The sequence below is a fragment of the Strigops habroptila genome, chromosome 11 (genome assembly GCF_004027225.2).
Source record: "Strigops habroptila isolate Jane chromosome 11, bStrHab1.2.pri, whole genome shotgun sequence".
Lineage (NCBI taxonomy): Eukaryota > Metazoa > Chordata > Aves > Psittaciformes > Psittacidae > Strigops > Strigops habroptila.
The window spans coordinates 39061360-39077544 of NC_046360.1; the positions used below are offsets into that span (position 1 = coordinate 39061360).

Consider the following 16185-nt stretch of genomic DNA (forward strand, 5'->3'; position numbering starts at 1 on the left):
TGCTTACTACAGTGTGGAGAAATGGGACTGGGATTTTGACTTAAATTCATCACTAGCCTTAGGTGTACAGCACATAGGACTTAGGGTGCAGTACTGGATACAACTGCTTTGTTGATGGAGTAGAAAGAGATGGTGCTTGCCACTGTCATCCAGGATGCAATGCAGAGTTCCCTTGCTAGGGACTGCTGTCCCCTACTGTCTCTGATAATTGCCCTTGACAAATAACATCAAAGCTATTTGCTGGCAGTGAGGCTGAACTCTGTGTCTCCTAATTCACAGAAGGAAAAAGCCAAGAAGGAATGGCTGAAAGCACCTGACTTTACAGTTTTTTGTGACCTTTCAGCATGGTTGTGCTGAAGAAGTGCCTGCTCCTTCCTAGGCTCCCTGACACTTCCTGAATCCTCTACTAAGCATATCAAAGTTTCCAGGAAATCCCACACTGCTTCAGCCCTATTTTAGATGTCTTGGCATCAACATGTGGCACAGCGGAGGTACAGAACATCATGGGAGGGTTTCCGCTGAGTGCCTTTGAGAGTGAATTTACTGACCTGTGAGCAGAACACGATACTGGAAGACACGCTGCACCACTTTCAAAAGCTGGTGTTTCACACTCTGAGGGCTGCCACCAGAGCTCTGCTGTCCTCAATGGAAGGAAAAGGAAACACAAGATCAGGGATGTCTGAGCTCAGCAGCAAACTGTCATTTCCACCTGATGTGTACTGCAAAAATTTGCTACCAGTTGCATACACAAATTCCATTGAACCATTCCTAATTTACCCCACTTGCTTTGTGACTATAAAGAAGTACTGTAAACACTTTATTTCATATGGCATTATTCAGAAATAGTTTGCACTCAGAGGGAAATGGGAGGAAACCAAATATCGTTTAGAAGGTAAAGGCTGGATAAAGATTTTAGGATGGCATTTGAAGACAGAGGTATCAGATCCTAATGAAGCTTGTCATCGTTCCTTTTTTGGACTGAAAGTTTTCTTCAGCCTTGTTTCAAGACATGGAATTGAGCAAAATACAGCAAAGCATCTCCCTGTGATTGAGTTGGAACTCAATATCCAGAGAGTGTTTACAAGAAATAAGATGAGGTTGTGATCTGATTTAACAGACACGTGGAAAAGAAGTAGCATTTTTCTCTTTACCTTTACTGTTGCTGCATATCTGGCCCAGTCAGCAAGAGACAGCATTTTCCAAGGCAGAAGAAATGTTCCATGTTACTGTATTACTCCTCTTAACTGGCTGGCTAATCTCAACAAATGTGTGTTCAGAGTTGTGCTAAGCATTCCCAGTCCCCCATACTCAGGTCAGAGGTGCCAGGAAAAAAAAAGGATGAGGCCCTAAATTCTGTGTTGTTAGACTGGAAAGCTGATGGTGGTCGTCCTTTAAAAAAATGCAGTAGGAAAGTCTTGAGACACCCCCCCCTCATTTGTGTGTGCATGAATGCATGCAAGAGGGCAAGAAGTTACAGAGCCCACTGATTCTAGAGCTAAATCCTGCTGATCTCATCCTGGGAAAAGCCTCATCTGCTTACTTAGAAATAAAAGCTAATTCTCAAGGTTAATAGTTAGGCGTGTGGCTGGGAGGGATACTGTGGACACAGGCTGTCAGTAGAGAGCCTGTATTTGCCAAGTTCTTGTTCAGAGTAGTGTAAGCCCTCAGAGCTCCCCCCAGCTGGTAACCGGAAATCATTGTGGTGACTGTAAGGTATATGTAAGTGCTGGCTTCCAAATGTCTTTTGAAATTAATTGTCATCTTTAATATTTTACATGTGCTGCAGAGAAAAACACAATCCATACCCCACAGAGCTGGCATTCTAAATAACCTTTAATGTCTGATCACTAATTTATCCCTACAGCCCCTCTGTCACCCAAGTAAATATTGTTATTTCTCTTACCAGATAAAGATAATAAGAAACAAGGGTTATAGACCCACAAAAAAGCAGCATAGCTTTTAACCATTTTAGCTCCATAGTGTCAGTGTAGCCCAGCTGAGCTTTCCAATCCACATATGGGTTTATGCTTTTGAAGTTATGTGAAGTGGCTACATTGCCAGTACTTTAAAATGTAATCAGGAATAATGGATTTTTGAACATGTATCTTCATGGCATTTTTCAGTTATTCAGCACGGATGACTGAGTTAACACAACTGAAAAATGTGTGTTTCTTCCTACAGGGCCAGAGGTTATAGGACTAGAGGTTACAGATCATTCAGGGAGTCCAGATGAAAAGAACCCTGTACGTGACTGGCCAGTGGAGTTTGTGTCTTCCTGTCCAGTTCAGTATTGCCTGTCACAACATCCTCTGTAAACAGAGGAAGTAGTCAGCAGGCATTTAAAAATGCAGAGAAGTGCAATTGTAAAGATGTGGGTTGATCGCTGCCAGCAGCCAAGCACCTATACAGGCTAACCCTAACTTCAGCCTGGCTAGACTGCAAAAGAAAGGATGGAAAATGCAGTGAAAGCAGAGGAGATATGAAGAAATTGTAATAATGCATGAGTGCAGGTAAAAAACCATGGGAGCCTTACCTCAAACTCCTGAATTATGGCAGCCAGTTGTGAACATTTAAGGCAGGTTTCATCTAGCAAAGCCAAATTCCTATCAAACTGCATAATGTATGCTGTGTGGCAATTCAGCCTTGATTTTCTGGAGAGAAAAACATCAGCAACTTTCTGGTGTTCCTTCCTAGGGCCACAGAAAGAGAAGAAGCAGGAAATAAGCAACTAAATAAAAAGTAAAGAAGAAGAGCCATACTTCTTTCTCATTGTATCAGACCCACAATGGCTAAGGGCATTGTGCTGCTAAAGCTTAGGCTAAATGGCAGGAAAGAGGGAGTGCTTTGCTGACATACTGGGCAACAAAATGGGAGGCTGTAGAATGGGCACCATGAGAGGCTGAGCCTTGGGCTGGGCCTTTGCCACAGCAGCACTGTGTGTCACATAGTGGGTAGAATGTCTCCTCTCTGGACACAGCTTCCACTTCTCTAAACAGACCTTCCAGGCGCTGCAATGCTTTGAGCACAGCTTGTAAAGGATAATATAACATCTTCAGCTGTAATATCATATCTTTGGCTCTCCTTCATTGCCCCCTTCTCAGCACTATCCCACTATCATCTGTCTCAGCACTGAGTTGCACAGTATTGAAATATGTATGAAGCATATACAAGGAGAGAACAGGACAAAATCTGAGTTTGCAGAAGAGAAATCATAGGTTAGAGAGGAACACGAGTTTCTGGGGATGTCAGAGCAACAGAGTGCCTGGGGGAGCACAGGCACAGGGAAGGACTTACTGGAAGGTTCAGGGGTAGTGGTGACCTGGGAACCTGTATGAGCACAGCCCTGTGCCATATGTCCTGCTGTTGCGTTGGCAGCATTTGCAGTGTAGCCCTCTGTTTTCCCCACTGCCACAGAGTACTTCTGGACAGAATCTTAGGGCATTTCCAGTTATCCCCCTTTTATCTTAGGGAACAGGCAGCATACTGCTGTAGTGGGGCTGTGACTTCTTTAGGACACAAGTCATTTTAGATCCCAGCTGGAAAACACCACTTCTGTTTGTGTTATGAGGGTATAACTCATAAATCATTGATGAAATTTTTCAAGTCTTTCTGCCATTTGTAACAGGCCCTTGGTGGACACGAACCAATATACAGTTCTTTTTAGCCTTTTCTTTCCTTGTGTGCTTTGGCTTGAAAGTGCAGGGCTGACAAGGAGAGCTGTGCCCTACATTTAGGATTGTTACTGAAAAGTTCTCCTGATCTAATGGACTTCCTTAACTGCTCAGTGGCAATGCTGGGATAGGATCAGCCATTGTCAGTGACCACTGTCTCCCGGAGTCCAGGAGGGTGGAGGTGTGGGGCTGCATGGTCCATCATAAGCTGTCAGAGCCACAGCCATTCAGGCCAGGCCGGGGGCTGTGCTGGCTGACGTAGGTTTAGTCAGCTTGGGTCTGCAGATGTAATTTCTCTTAGACATTGCACCACTTTGATAGATTGGGGCCTGGCAGCCTGGCTTAAGTCAGAGATCTCCTGAACTGAATGAGTTTTGGAGCTTTGTCTGTCCTGGGCATGGTCTTATTCTCTCATGGAAGGACTTGGCCCTGTAAGGATGTTTGGCTTAGGTGGAGGCCCTCAGCAGGCTGTCGGTGTCTGTTTGGCTTGAAAGCCTAGCCTGTGCAGAGCCCTGGTGCCGGGGGCAAGGGGTGCCCTTTGCTGAGAGCTACGCAGTTGCTGCGTAGATTTCTGTAAGCAGATGATCTGCTTTACGATCAGTTCTCATGTCTGCTGTTCCTGCCTCCCACGGCACGAGCCTCTGACCTTCAGGCCATAAGTGTGAAGCCACTTGGCGACGACCATGAACTGGCATCAGAGGACAATGCATATGCAGGCTGTCGTCACACTGGCCATTTCAGAGCCATGGGCTGGGCGCTGCACAAATGTTTCAGTATTTGGTTTCTTAGTCTGGCAGCATCTACATTTACTTCCTTCCTACCTGTATGCAAAATCTGCCAGACTAGTTCAGGTTCTACTCTTTTCACCTCTGCTGGAGTCCCAGCTTCCCTGCTACAGGGGTCAAGGGAACACTGGTGAGTTCACCCACATGCTGTGGAGGGTATGTTAAGGCCATCAAACTATGCCATTGCATACTTACCATTTAAGGACTCTTTCTTCCAATTCTCCCAGAATGTCTTGATGTAATTCATAGATTTCAGGGAGTTCACTTAAGCCCTGCTTGAGTTTAACTTCTTCCTGTTCATTTTCATCTCCTTCTTCAAGCACTTTCAAGATACCTTCATAGAAATCCTGTGAACAACAATACAGAAATTAGGCAAACAGACCTCAAGTCTCTTTTCTGAAATTATCATTACAATTTCTTGACTCCTAATGTATGCTTTCTAGAAACTAAAAGATATGCCATCAACAGTGTGCTCAGTATAGCAAGAAGATCATAGCATATGTTTTCTTCCATCCATTAGTTCATTCACATTTTCAGCTGAATTCCACAATGCTGTCAACCCAAACTTGAACATTTCAGCTGACCAAGCCATCAGACCTTTATGTGTACAATGAACTTGGTGTGGTTTTGTTGCCTTGCCTTTTTTTCCTGCTTTTATGGGTGTAATTGGTCTCATTTTTATAGTGTTTCTTAACCAGAAACATTTTTTAGAAAGAAGGATGAGATTCTCCTGTCACTTCATTGGGCCCAACAGCTTGACGTGAAAAACATGTCTAAGATTTGCAACTCTTGACTCCAAACCTGAACTTAAAGAGAGGAAGAAGCTATTCATTTAAGCCATGGAACAAATAATTTTTCCCATGAAACCTAATTTAGATGTTTTTTTCTCATCTTTGAAATGGTTTTGATCCTGAAGTGATTTATAGCTTATGTGGGCCCAGGAGTAATTTCCTCTGTATTAAAATGTAGCCAGCTCGGTACATAATAGGGCACCTGTTGAAGAGTGCATAGCAGATGTTTCTGCAGCTTTGACTCGGAAGTGAGGAATAGGGCCTCCATCTGAAACTGCAGTGATAATTTGTATTAGGCCCCGGGCATTAGAAAATCATCCCAACAACAGCCAGCAAATACTTTCTGTGCAAAACAAGTACATCCCAGTTTGTGATCAGAGCAGAAACTGGGCATTCATATACAATTGCTTAGAAACAGATTCTGTGAGTGCCTTTTCCAAACTTTTTCTGCATTCCAGTAAGCCATGAGGTGTACAGAGTTTTTATTACGCAAGATGAGGAAAAAAGACGTGAGAGCGAAAACGAGTAAATAATCAAAACAGCAGCTCAGTGGAGAGGCCACATTAACTGTAAGGTTTGAAAGCTCCTCACGAGTCATTTTGGTGCAGCAGCTGCAGCCTAAGAGACTGCAAAGCTTCCTTCCTTATACAAGTTAGCTCACCTTCCTCTCCTGCTGATCAGCAGTCCAGTCCACACGACTTCCTACAATATAGCAGTACTCAAAAACAACCAACTTTGATTTAATACAGAATCTACCATGTTATGGATATGCTAACACTGCATCTTGAGAAAAAAACAAACCACAAGTTAAAACTGGGGCTTTTGGTGATCTCATGAATGATCAGGTGGCTCATAACCACATACAAAGCCCAAGCACCTAGTCACAGCAGAGCTGGTGTTAAAGCCCTGGTTGCATCCTGTCAGCCCAAGGCCGTCACATCAGAAGTTCTTCTTCCAGCACGTTCACACTGAGCTCTGCTTCAGCCCAAGAACTAGTGTGAAGGAAAGCTTTAGTGTCTGACCAGTCTGGCCAGATCCATGCTTTGAATGTATTTTTCCACACGCTACTCTGCAAACAGTGCATTATTATTCAAACCAATGTTTTTTCAAAGATACATTAAAACACTCTCTGTGAGCCTGTAGGAGCCAATTAATCAGAAGAAAAAAAATGCAGCTGCTTTAACAGTCACTGAGGTGATGCTGCTGCATGAGGTAGTAGAAATGACAGCTAGATTGTTCCACTCAGGGACCATTTCCTGGCCTCGACCTCACTGTGTGTGATGTGGCCAAATGTGCTGTGACAGGAAGCAGGGGCTTGATAAAAAGAAACTTCTAAGGTCACACAGCTCATTGAAAGATGCCAAGCTGCTTCCATCTGGCCCTGAACCAGGATGGGATAGGTTGATTATCTTCCTCTATCAGGATCTAGTGATCATGAAACCTATTGCCAAAAAGTCAGATTCTGTTCCCTGAACTTTTAGGGACAATCTTACAAAGTTCTCTGGGCCATACTGGGATTTACCATGGCATTTCTCATGACTTTGCCTTCTGTCTAGTGAAGTATTATATGTGGAGTAATTAAAGAGGAGTCTGAAGGAAATTATTTCCATGAAACTTGCTGATGGTACAGGTATGAGCAACTCAACAGATTATGATTCACTGGGGATCCATATCTTACATTATGTGGTCCACTTTAGTTTGATTAAGTCAAGGTAGCTGTATTGATTTCAGAGGGCTGGGGATCTGTTTGGTATGACTGTGGTCGTGCTGAAAGGTTCTATCAGGAGCAGGAGAGGCTTTGGGGAAAGATCTTCAACATTTCTCTCACCTCACCAGTAGGAACTGACTCAAGGCAAGAGCAGTTTTCTGTATCCTCAGATTCATTCCTGGCTTTTCTGTTGTAACACTGTCAACTGCAATGTATGCAGTGGCTCACTATGACCCGGAATGACTGGGATATCTCATAGATACTAGCCAAAAGGAAAGTCACACATATCCTGTGGGTTTTTAGCAATAATGAGAGAGGAAGCATTTTTTTCTTGAAAGCCACTAGAACTAGGTTAAAAAAAAGATCTTGGTGACAATTTTCTTTTTGAATAACTATAAACTGGACAAAATAAGACCATAAACATTTCTGAAAGCATATTGTGTTTCTTAATCATCTGGGTTTGATTTCAATGTGTCCTGCCGCAGTACCATAAATAACCCCAATGTTGTGCTATTCCAGCTCCCATTTTTTTCTGATGTGTGAGTGAGCCTATCCAACTACCTGCTTCAGCCAGTGTATACTCCAGAGGCTTTCCACCCAAGTAAGCCAGTCAATCCATCTTCTGGATGCTTTTCCTAAGTCAAAGGAATCTGCAACCTTTCAAAGTCCTCAGTTATCACAATTAATCAAGACTGGGGAAAGGGAAAGAATCCAAAGGGGCCTCACAGCTTATTGTGCCTGGGGAAGTGAATAGCTGTACTAAGTTCACTACTGGTGTGCTTAGGTAACCTAGTATGTTACAGAAATGTAATCTTTTCCAAATGAACATGGAACAGCTCTGAATCTGTCCACTTCCCACCACAGCTGAGCAACAAGATTAACACTCCTTTCCCACAGCATCTCAGTGGATGGAATTAGTCATTACTTGCCTGTGCCTTTGATTATAGTTAATTCTCAGACAAATGATTTCATTCCAGTTGCCTGGATAGCTAGCTTCCTAATGATTACCAACACCCTGCAGTATGACAGCAATCCTATAAATGTCCATTAAAAAAAATAAAAATGGTGTCACTACTGAAAATGCTGAGCGCCTGGGAAGCCGTAAATCAAATGCAAAGTGCTTTTGCAATCTCACTAACTGTAATCAGTCATGGTACCTGCAGGTCCCCAAGTCTGTCACCCAAGCCACACATCCAGACACAGAAGGTACCAAACGCTGAGTCTGTATCATTCCCTGCTGGGTCAAAACTTACTTAGAACAGCAGCATGAATTGAAGCTGTTCAGTTCAAGGCTCTGGCATGATGGCCACAGAGCTCAGTCTCATCCAGGGGTGTATGCGCCTATGATCTGACTCCTGTCTTATGTCTACACCTGCACCAGTCTGCAGACACCAGTTTGTGTGTGCATGTGAAAGCATAATTCAAGCTGCTGAGTGACACAGAAGGTTTGAAACTGTGGTATAAAAATGCATTTTTGAAGCATAAAACTTTTCATCACATTTTGGACACTCATAAATAAGCCCTTTACAGGCATCCAATGGCCAAATCCCTAACATCCCTGAGATAAACTCTACAAATAACTAAGTGAAACAAAGAGGATCAGAACCATCAACCACAAAGGTTGGTTGGGTTTTGTTTTTTTTAATCTTTCATTCCTGCACATCACTAACACGCACAAGTTACGTTTTTTCCTCAAGAATGCATCTGAAGAACTGCTGTTCCCTGCTGGAAATGGGGACTGTAACCTGGAGCCTGTCATAAGGGCATAAGACAAGGAGGAATGGAGGGTTAATTTCAACAAGATCTCATGTTTTATGCAGAGCACTGCCTAACTGTCACATGCCTTTCCCTTGGAGTAGAATGTGATACCCTCTGTGAGGTGATGAGGCTCACTGGAGGGTGGTGCGATACAAGATGCCTTGGAGATGCCAGCAGTGCCAATGCTGGGAGGAAGCAGCAATGACAAGAGAGGTTTGGGGAAAAATAAAAAAAAGAAAATTTAGGTACCTGGCTCAGGGCTACAGAACAGGGGCCCAGTTACCTGGGATCAGTGGCCTGGAAACCTTTGTAGCAGGTAGGTATCTCCAGGTATTCTTTCAAAGGAGTCAGCAATGCCAGTAACCAGAAGGTTTTGATAGGGCACTTAGCAAGAAAATTCTCTGAAAGATTCAACATCTGTGTGAAATTTGATATTCTAATACAAAGACAAAAGGAGTAGTTAATGGGACAAAAGTTAGTCCTGGGTTTTGCTTCCCGGATGTTGTGAGCAGATACAGAAACAGTGAGGTTGTGTATTAAGTCTCTCCAGTAATAGGGTTGAATATGCTTTGAGTCCAGCTGCATTAGGGCCAGCAGCCTCTCCTCCTGATAACGAAAGTCAAAGTGGCACCCCTGAATTAAAAAGTGGCACATCTCATGTAGCAGAGTGAGCGACCTCTGATCTATACTGAGCAGTGATCTTCCCAAATCTCTCATTGCTGAGCTCAGCAGGAACAGCAGAACATACTATTGCAGCAGGCAGAATTAGTCTCTTCTCCTGCCATTGCAGGGTACAATCTGGGTTAGGAACCCTGACCTCAGCACACACTCACAGGCAGACAAATACACAGATTCATCTGAAACACTGCAAATGAGTTTCAGAACTGGTAAGCTGTAGAGTATGCATTGAAAATACTGTATCAGTGGGGCTTGTTACAGGGAATTGTCCTGATGCCAAATGTGCTAGTGTGTCTTCTCTCTTCTTTTAAGAGATACACAGATTATCTGAAGGCTATTTGGCTCAGTGTTCCCACTGCAGAGGCTGCCTGGCCAATACAGAGCTATTTTCCCACTGCTGATGGAGAGACAACAAGGAATAAATAGATTAGGACAAAACGCCAGCCTACTGTAAGTGACGGCAGGCTATTCTCTTGTAGCAGTGTGTGTTTAGGCTTTGAGAAGAGCTTCAGAGGGTCTAACAGCCAGCTAGCCCTTATTTAGCCAGTGTGCTCCAGTCACTGAAGTGTTTCATTAGGAAAGTAATGACTTGATTGGTCCAGCAGAACTTTGAACATCATCCAAGAAATTCACAGTAGTAAAAAAGGCTCAGGCAATCATTCCCTGCAAGTGTAAATAATCTGAAAGATGGAGTTCTGTTTTGTCTAACATGTAATAGTGGCTCCTAAATTAGATGTTTATTTCTCGCTCTTAAGGACGTGCTGCCCACAAGATTTGTGAAAGTATAGAGTTTAACCAGCGAGCCTGACTTCATGATAATCTGCATTTAGATACCTTTGGGTTAGGGACTTGAGCACTAAGATGATTGGTTCTGTTTTATTTCCTAAGATGTATTTTTCAGTCTAGCACAAGGTTGGATCCCAAGCTGCTCCAAAGGCTGGAGAACCAACACATGTTATGTCTATTCATATCATATTCGTATCCGTGTCTTCAAATGCTGACGAAGCATAAATCTGGGTCTTGGTGTTTCCAAGAATTGTGACCATTGTTATGAGGAAAATGCAAACCAGGAAACAGGATCAACTTTCTTTGAACAGGGAGGTGTTGGGGCTGGTGTTTTTTTCGTTGCAGAGCTGTCCTTTTAGGTACCTTAATTCACTAAATGCCTTGGAGGGAAGTAAAAATTACTTCAAAGGGGTATATGTGCAAAAATGGTGATTTTATGTACAAAAGCCAAAGACAAAATAAATGTGAACGCGGTGCACTATCAAGCAAATGCTTGATTCTGTACAGACTGAGAACCTGAGGCAGTGAGAGTCACTCACACGCAGTTTGATTTTGTGTACTTCTAGTGAAGTCATTTAAAACAGACTGGCTGAAGGGAAGCAAATACACCTGACTTTTGGTTCTCAGAGGTGAGGTGTGAAACATTAGGCTGAGAAAGCAACTTGCAGCATCTTTGTTCAGGAGGAGGCGCTAAGAAAGAGATGGCAAGTGCAGCCTGCATTAACAGGGAAGAAAAATAGGAGAAAAGAATGACAAAGTTTGAGGATTAAATGATCCTGAGGAAAATGCAAAGGCTAATCAATTTTGGAAAACTAAATAGTGAGTAGCAAGAGATCAGGGACTTGGACTGCAAGGCCCTGACAGCCCCATCTGCTCAGTCCAGAATGAGTTCTAAACTCCCTGCTCCAGAGAATCGCGTCACCTCTGAGTAGGGCAAATAACAGCTAACCCTTTAGATTATTATCACTACTACCACACCAACTGATACTGAGTTTGTGAGCTAACACAATGTTTCCACTCTTTCAGTTCAATAGCAGAGTGGGTGTATGGAAATGCCATCGTTCTGGCAATCAATCAATTTATTAAAGTCTACACTGAAAGGCCAAACAGATTCTGTTATGTTGAATGAATAGCAGCTCCAGCCAAGCCTGGGAATCAGATGGGAAACCGCTTTTGCTGCAGGCTTACGAAAAGCCTTTTATTTTCATTTCTGAAAGCAGTGGTGTAGTTCTGTGCCTTTCTTACCAACATGTAGGTTTATAAAAGATGAGACTTGAGACTTGAATATGAGCATCTAGGAGCTGTTCTCTTGAGAAAGTTGGTGATGAGAAACAGAGAGGAATGTTTGCTTGAGCTGAGATACGCTGTCGAGGAAGCCTTTGGTCCTAACTGGCCATGAATGGGATGTTGTGCCTTGAGGGCAGTTTGGTGACTCTGTGGTCGCTGTGGTTGCTTGTGACATCTGCCAGTGGGACCTGTGTCAACAGCAAGTGCACAGCGAAGCACAGTTTTTTACTGATGTGCCTATTCCTAAGGCTTTTCAAATGCGTAAGAAGCAGCAATTGTTTCGTTGTAACTTTTTGCACTATGACAGCATTGAAAAGCCTCATCTGGGTAGTAATATGACTGTAGTCTGAGGGACTTCAACGTAAAATGGGTAATGGTTTCTCCAGATTTCTGGAGTAATGCACTGGGCAACAGGTGAATATAAAGATCCTACAGCAGTTGGGGTGGAAAAGGTAACAGTGTGGGACTGTGGCTTTCTACGCAGATATAAACCCTCTGATCCTGTTGCCATAAAGATTTTTGATCTCTTCTAAACTAAGGAGTGTCTGAACTAGAAATAGTGTGAAAACAGACTTGCTGTTCCTCTTCCCGCTCAGTCTCCAGCCCAGGTGCCATTCATACTTCCTCACTACTTCGAAAGCCAGCTCATAGAAAGAATTAAATCTTATTTGAGAAAATTGCTTATTGAGTATGCTGAAAAAAACCCTCCAGGAGCCCTAAAGGAGTGTGTGCTGGGGCAAGAAGGATACTTTTCCACTGCAGAAGAAAATCATTAATCAAAATTATGCACCCAAAATTTCATCCTCAAATTGATGCAGATCTTTCTGAACTTTCTAACTTGAGACAATGAGAACTGGGACAGGAAAGTGAAGATGGTTACTGTGATTTTGACATTTTACAACCTAGAAGTGGCTTACATTTGCAAATCAATGCATTCACTCAAGGGTTTACTTTAGGTCTATCTCTTATTTTAATTTGAAATTCTAAACTCCTCTTTGGTGCTCTGACTTTCATAATTAATGAAATCATGAACATATGCAAAACATTCATAAGATTGCTCTACTCCACTGGGATGGGCAGGCAGGGAAACAAATCCCAGCAAAATAGGATTCAGTGGAATATTCTGAAACATGTATAAAATCCAAACAAGTGCTTCCAATTTAAATTGATGACTGACAGAAACAGAAGAACTTGCCCAGTCATAGGACTGCTATTACTGGTATCTTTTCTCTGATAAATTAATCAGCTGATCCAAACCTAATGATTAAGTATGATTAAAACAGACCAAATTTCCCTCATGCCTCAACACTTTAATTCCAGGACTGGCAGGCCATGCTCCAGGTAATGACACTTATTTTCTGTAGTAAACACACTTTTGCTTGGAGTGTCTGAGTTCCCCAGCAGGAGAGCAGGGAGTATTCGCGTTTTTGAGTCAAGCCAGGAAAACTCTCTGTTTTCATTCCCTGGTAGCTTGAGCCAACTCTGAGGCACTGCAGCAGATAAAATTAGCAATCAAGCAGAGGTTTTCCCTGACTAATCTATGAGCTGTAATTTTTATGAAGATTTTTTTTATTAGGGATTACCAACAGTTTGGAGTCCATCCAGCTGGAGTCCAACACTTGCATCCATAACTGTTTCTAAACCAGAAGAATTTAGCACAGATATAAACCAGAACCCCTGTCCATGTTAAAATTGGTCAACTTGGAAAAGAGAGCCAAAATGGAACATTTCCTGTTCCTTCCAAATGTTTTCTACAGGCAGAAAATAGGATTATTGTGAAAATGTATAAATTACTCATTTACACATGAAGCCTTAGAGCCAAATTCACCACAAGGGGTTTTACCAGAGGAAGGAGAAAAGGGCAGAATAAGTCCTGAAGGGACTGGGAAAGTCCTGAAGCATCCCTTTCCTGGCCCAGCAACAGCATAGGCAAGGCAGCCTGAGAGTACCATGCTACAGCAGCCGGGAGGGTGTGCAGCCAGATTTGGATCTATATATTGAGGATTTTTCAGGCCATGTTAGTGAGCTGGTTTTATCTCCTAGAGGTATATGGGAAATGCTAGGATATAATGCAAAGGAGAGGCCTCTCCTAGACACCTCCACTAAATACAGCGCACTGTACATGCACTCTAGTTCAGCCCTGAGTTTACATGCTGTCCATAACGTACCAAAGTACAAATGCACTTGGAAATGGAAAATTAAATACATTAAGCATATTTTAATCAGATGCATCTAAGGAAGATGCAGAGTGGCTAATACTCTCTGTGCATGGTAATTTCCTGTGTGTATATTTCTCTTCTGTTTTGATTCAGAAGCTGGCAGATGGTTTTCTCTTTGTTCTTTTTTTTCCTCGATGGTACTTTTGGAAATCCAGAAGGACTTTGCCCAGGGAACAGTGGATAACTACAACTACATCTTGCTGGTGTCAAAGAATGTACAGTGGTGTCAAATACAGGGCAACACTCTTCCCTGCAAATGACAAACGCCAGATTTGAGGATCTGTAGCAAGAGCAGATTAGTGGCAGATGTATTCCTTTGCAATGGTTCACAGTAAGCCATTCCTCCTCAAACTCACCTCAGCCCCTTCAATGCTTTTATGTCTTCTAAATTGCAGCTAACCAGAAGGGCAATTAGGTTTCAGTGATTAAAATTATTTCCTTACCATACATAACAGCTGGAGCATCTCCACATACCTGGGGAAAGAGACAAACCTTTATTAATTACTGTCAAACCACTGCTGAAGGGTTGATTGCATAGCTTCAGCTTTAGGAGAACAACAGGTAGGTTGCAACAGTTCACTCACGCTTTTTCTGAAGACACCAGCTCCTGGGCAATGAGGTGAGCTCTGGACTGGCCTTCTTCCTGTCAACAGCAAAAACCAGAGACAGTTAGAGATGTCTCATTCCAAGAAGTAAAGCAGTGTTAGAGAGCACTTTGAACTGACATATTCCTTCAGTAAAAATAGTAACCAGGCTTTTATTCTTTGTTGTTCAGTGTCTGGCATCCTGGAGTCCTTTCTATGACAGGGTGTTTCCGCAATTCAAATGCTAGAAATATAGTACGATACACCAGCTGCTCAGGCAGACATCGAGTTTGAAAAATGTGTTCTTATTGAAGAAGGAGAGAAATTTTCTGATGATTTTTACCGGTCCAGAATTTGTCAGAGAAGCAGAAAGTGCTTAGCTTTGAACAGGTTAGCTTCATGGCTGTTGAGGCTCATACCATGTGTTCAGTACTCTTAGCTACATGGAAAAGGGAGTTCTTGGTCAAATTCCAAACTGTTCTCACTGCTGTGAGATCTGTGGAGGCAAATGGCACAAAAGGCTTTATTACATGCTACACAAAATGTCTAAGCTAAATGGCCATAAATATCTCCAGAAAGCAAAGCGTTCCGTACTCCAGCAGACAACATTGTTTGAAATCTCAGTGGCATCTACTTCACTGCTAGGCATCTCGGAAGACACAGAAAACTGTGACAGAAGCAAAGTGTAGGGCTCTGAGGTGCGAGCATCTAATTAGAGTATTTTGCTCCTATTTCGTGACTCAACCTTATGTTAAGAAATGACCAAAGCACGGAAATACTTGCTGAAAAGAGTCTACTGGGAAAAGTTTGACTTATTTAGCAGTGGTGAAGTAGGGAACTAAAATAGTGGTCTAGTAGTAGTAAAGAAAAGCAGCCCTCAAGTGACCTGAAGTGGACTCAGGGGAGATGGGCTCAACAGCAAGACTGCATGACATTGTTTGCCAGACCAGGTACACTGGAGCCCTACTGCTTACAGATCCTGCTTTCTGAAAGCCTACTCAGGAGAGACTGGGACTTGCTGATCTTATGATGCAGTCCCTTAGTATGTGTCAGGTGGGAAGTTTGTGGCTATATTCTTCCACCAAATTCTGCGTAAGGGGGCTGGAGGGGTCAGAGAACATGAACCTTGATTGGAACTCCTCATAAAAAGTATTGCTAGGACCCCAACCCAAATTTACATAGCAGATCTGAGCAATAAAAATGTCTAAGCCAGTTTAAGCTAAATGCATTATAGACTTTTTATTCTCTGTCCTGCCCTTCTCCTCATTAGCATTCCCTGGGATGCAGGTGTTCTGGCACACCATAGAAGTATCTGAGTTGCTCAAAAGTCCCGTTCCATCATCCTGGTGAATACCTTTCATATCTACAGGGATCAACTTCTGGATTTCAGGATTTTTTTTCCCCTTTCAAAGTTTATGGTTCATTCTGCCCTGCAACAAGCTGCAAAAAATGTAGCAAAGACCAAAACATTTCCTGAAGTGCTGGAAGCTGAAATACAGTCAAGTGAATACTTGGAGTGGTAAAAAACCCAGTAGCAAGGTCAGCTGAGACATAATCAAAGCTATTCATTGCCCAACATCCCGTAAATTAAGAGGAATATGTGATAGAAGTTACATTTTAAGATTCTTCCAGTTTTAAGTAACTTTAGGTATTCATACAAAAGTGAGGAATTCAAGCACCAACAGGTGGATTGATCACTGCTTATTTCAGAGGAACCAAGGACCAGTCAAAGCATATTGCAAATAGAAGTCAGTATTGACAGCATGACATTGCAGCATGACTGCACACATGAGCAAAGGAAGGGTCTCTCTTTCTGTGAGGAGGCTAAAGATCCCTTGCTGCTTTGTGAGTTTTCATGCTGGGGGTGATGGACCCCCAAGAAGAATTACAGTCCAATCCAGTCAATAGTGAATACAAG

General features: G+C 42.7%; 1 protein-coding gene and 1 long non-coding RNA gene across 5 annotated transcripts in view; one reads left to right on the forward strand and one right to left on the reverse strand.

The window, feature by feature from the left end:
* LOC115614112 overlaps positions 1-16185 on the forward strand; it is a 136348-nt gene that overhangs the window by 34605 nt on the left and 85558 nt on the right. The window lies entirely within an intron of this gene.
* The window catches only part of FGD5 (FYVE, RhoGEF and PH domain containing 5), a 91440-nt gene that overhangs the window by 31881 nt on the left and 43374 nt on the right, over positions 1-16185 (reverse strand). For 2 of the 3 annotated variants that reach the window (XM_030500425.1, XM_030500427.1), the window contains exons 4-8: positions 14268-14326; positions 14127-14157; positions 4652-4803; positions 2534-2690; positions 549-636 (exon numbers count right to left, since the gene is read on the reverse strand). In XM_030500425.1, coding sequence (XP_030356285.1) covers positions 549-636; positions 2534-2690; positions 4652-4803; positions 14127-14157; positions 14268-14326 — 487 coding nt within the window. The remainder of the gene's footprint in view (positions 1-548; positions 637-2533; positions 2691-4651; positions 4804-14126; positions 14158-14267; positions 14327-16185) is intronic. The other variant, XM_030500426.1, reaches the window with a different exon arrangement.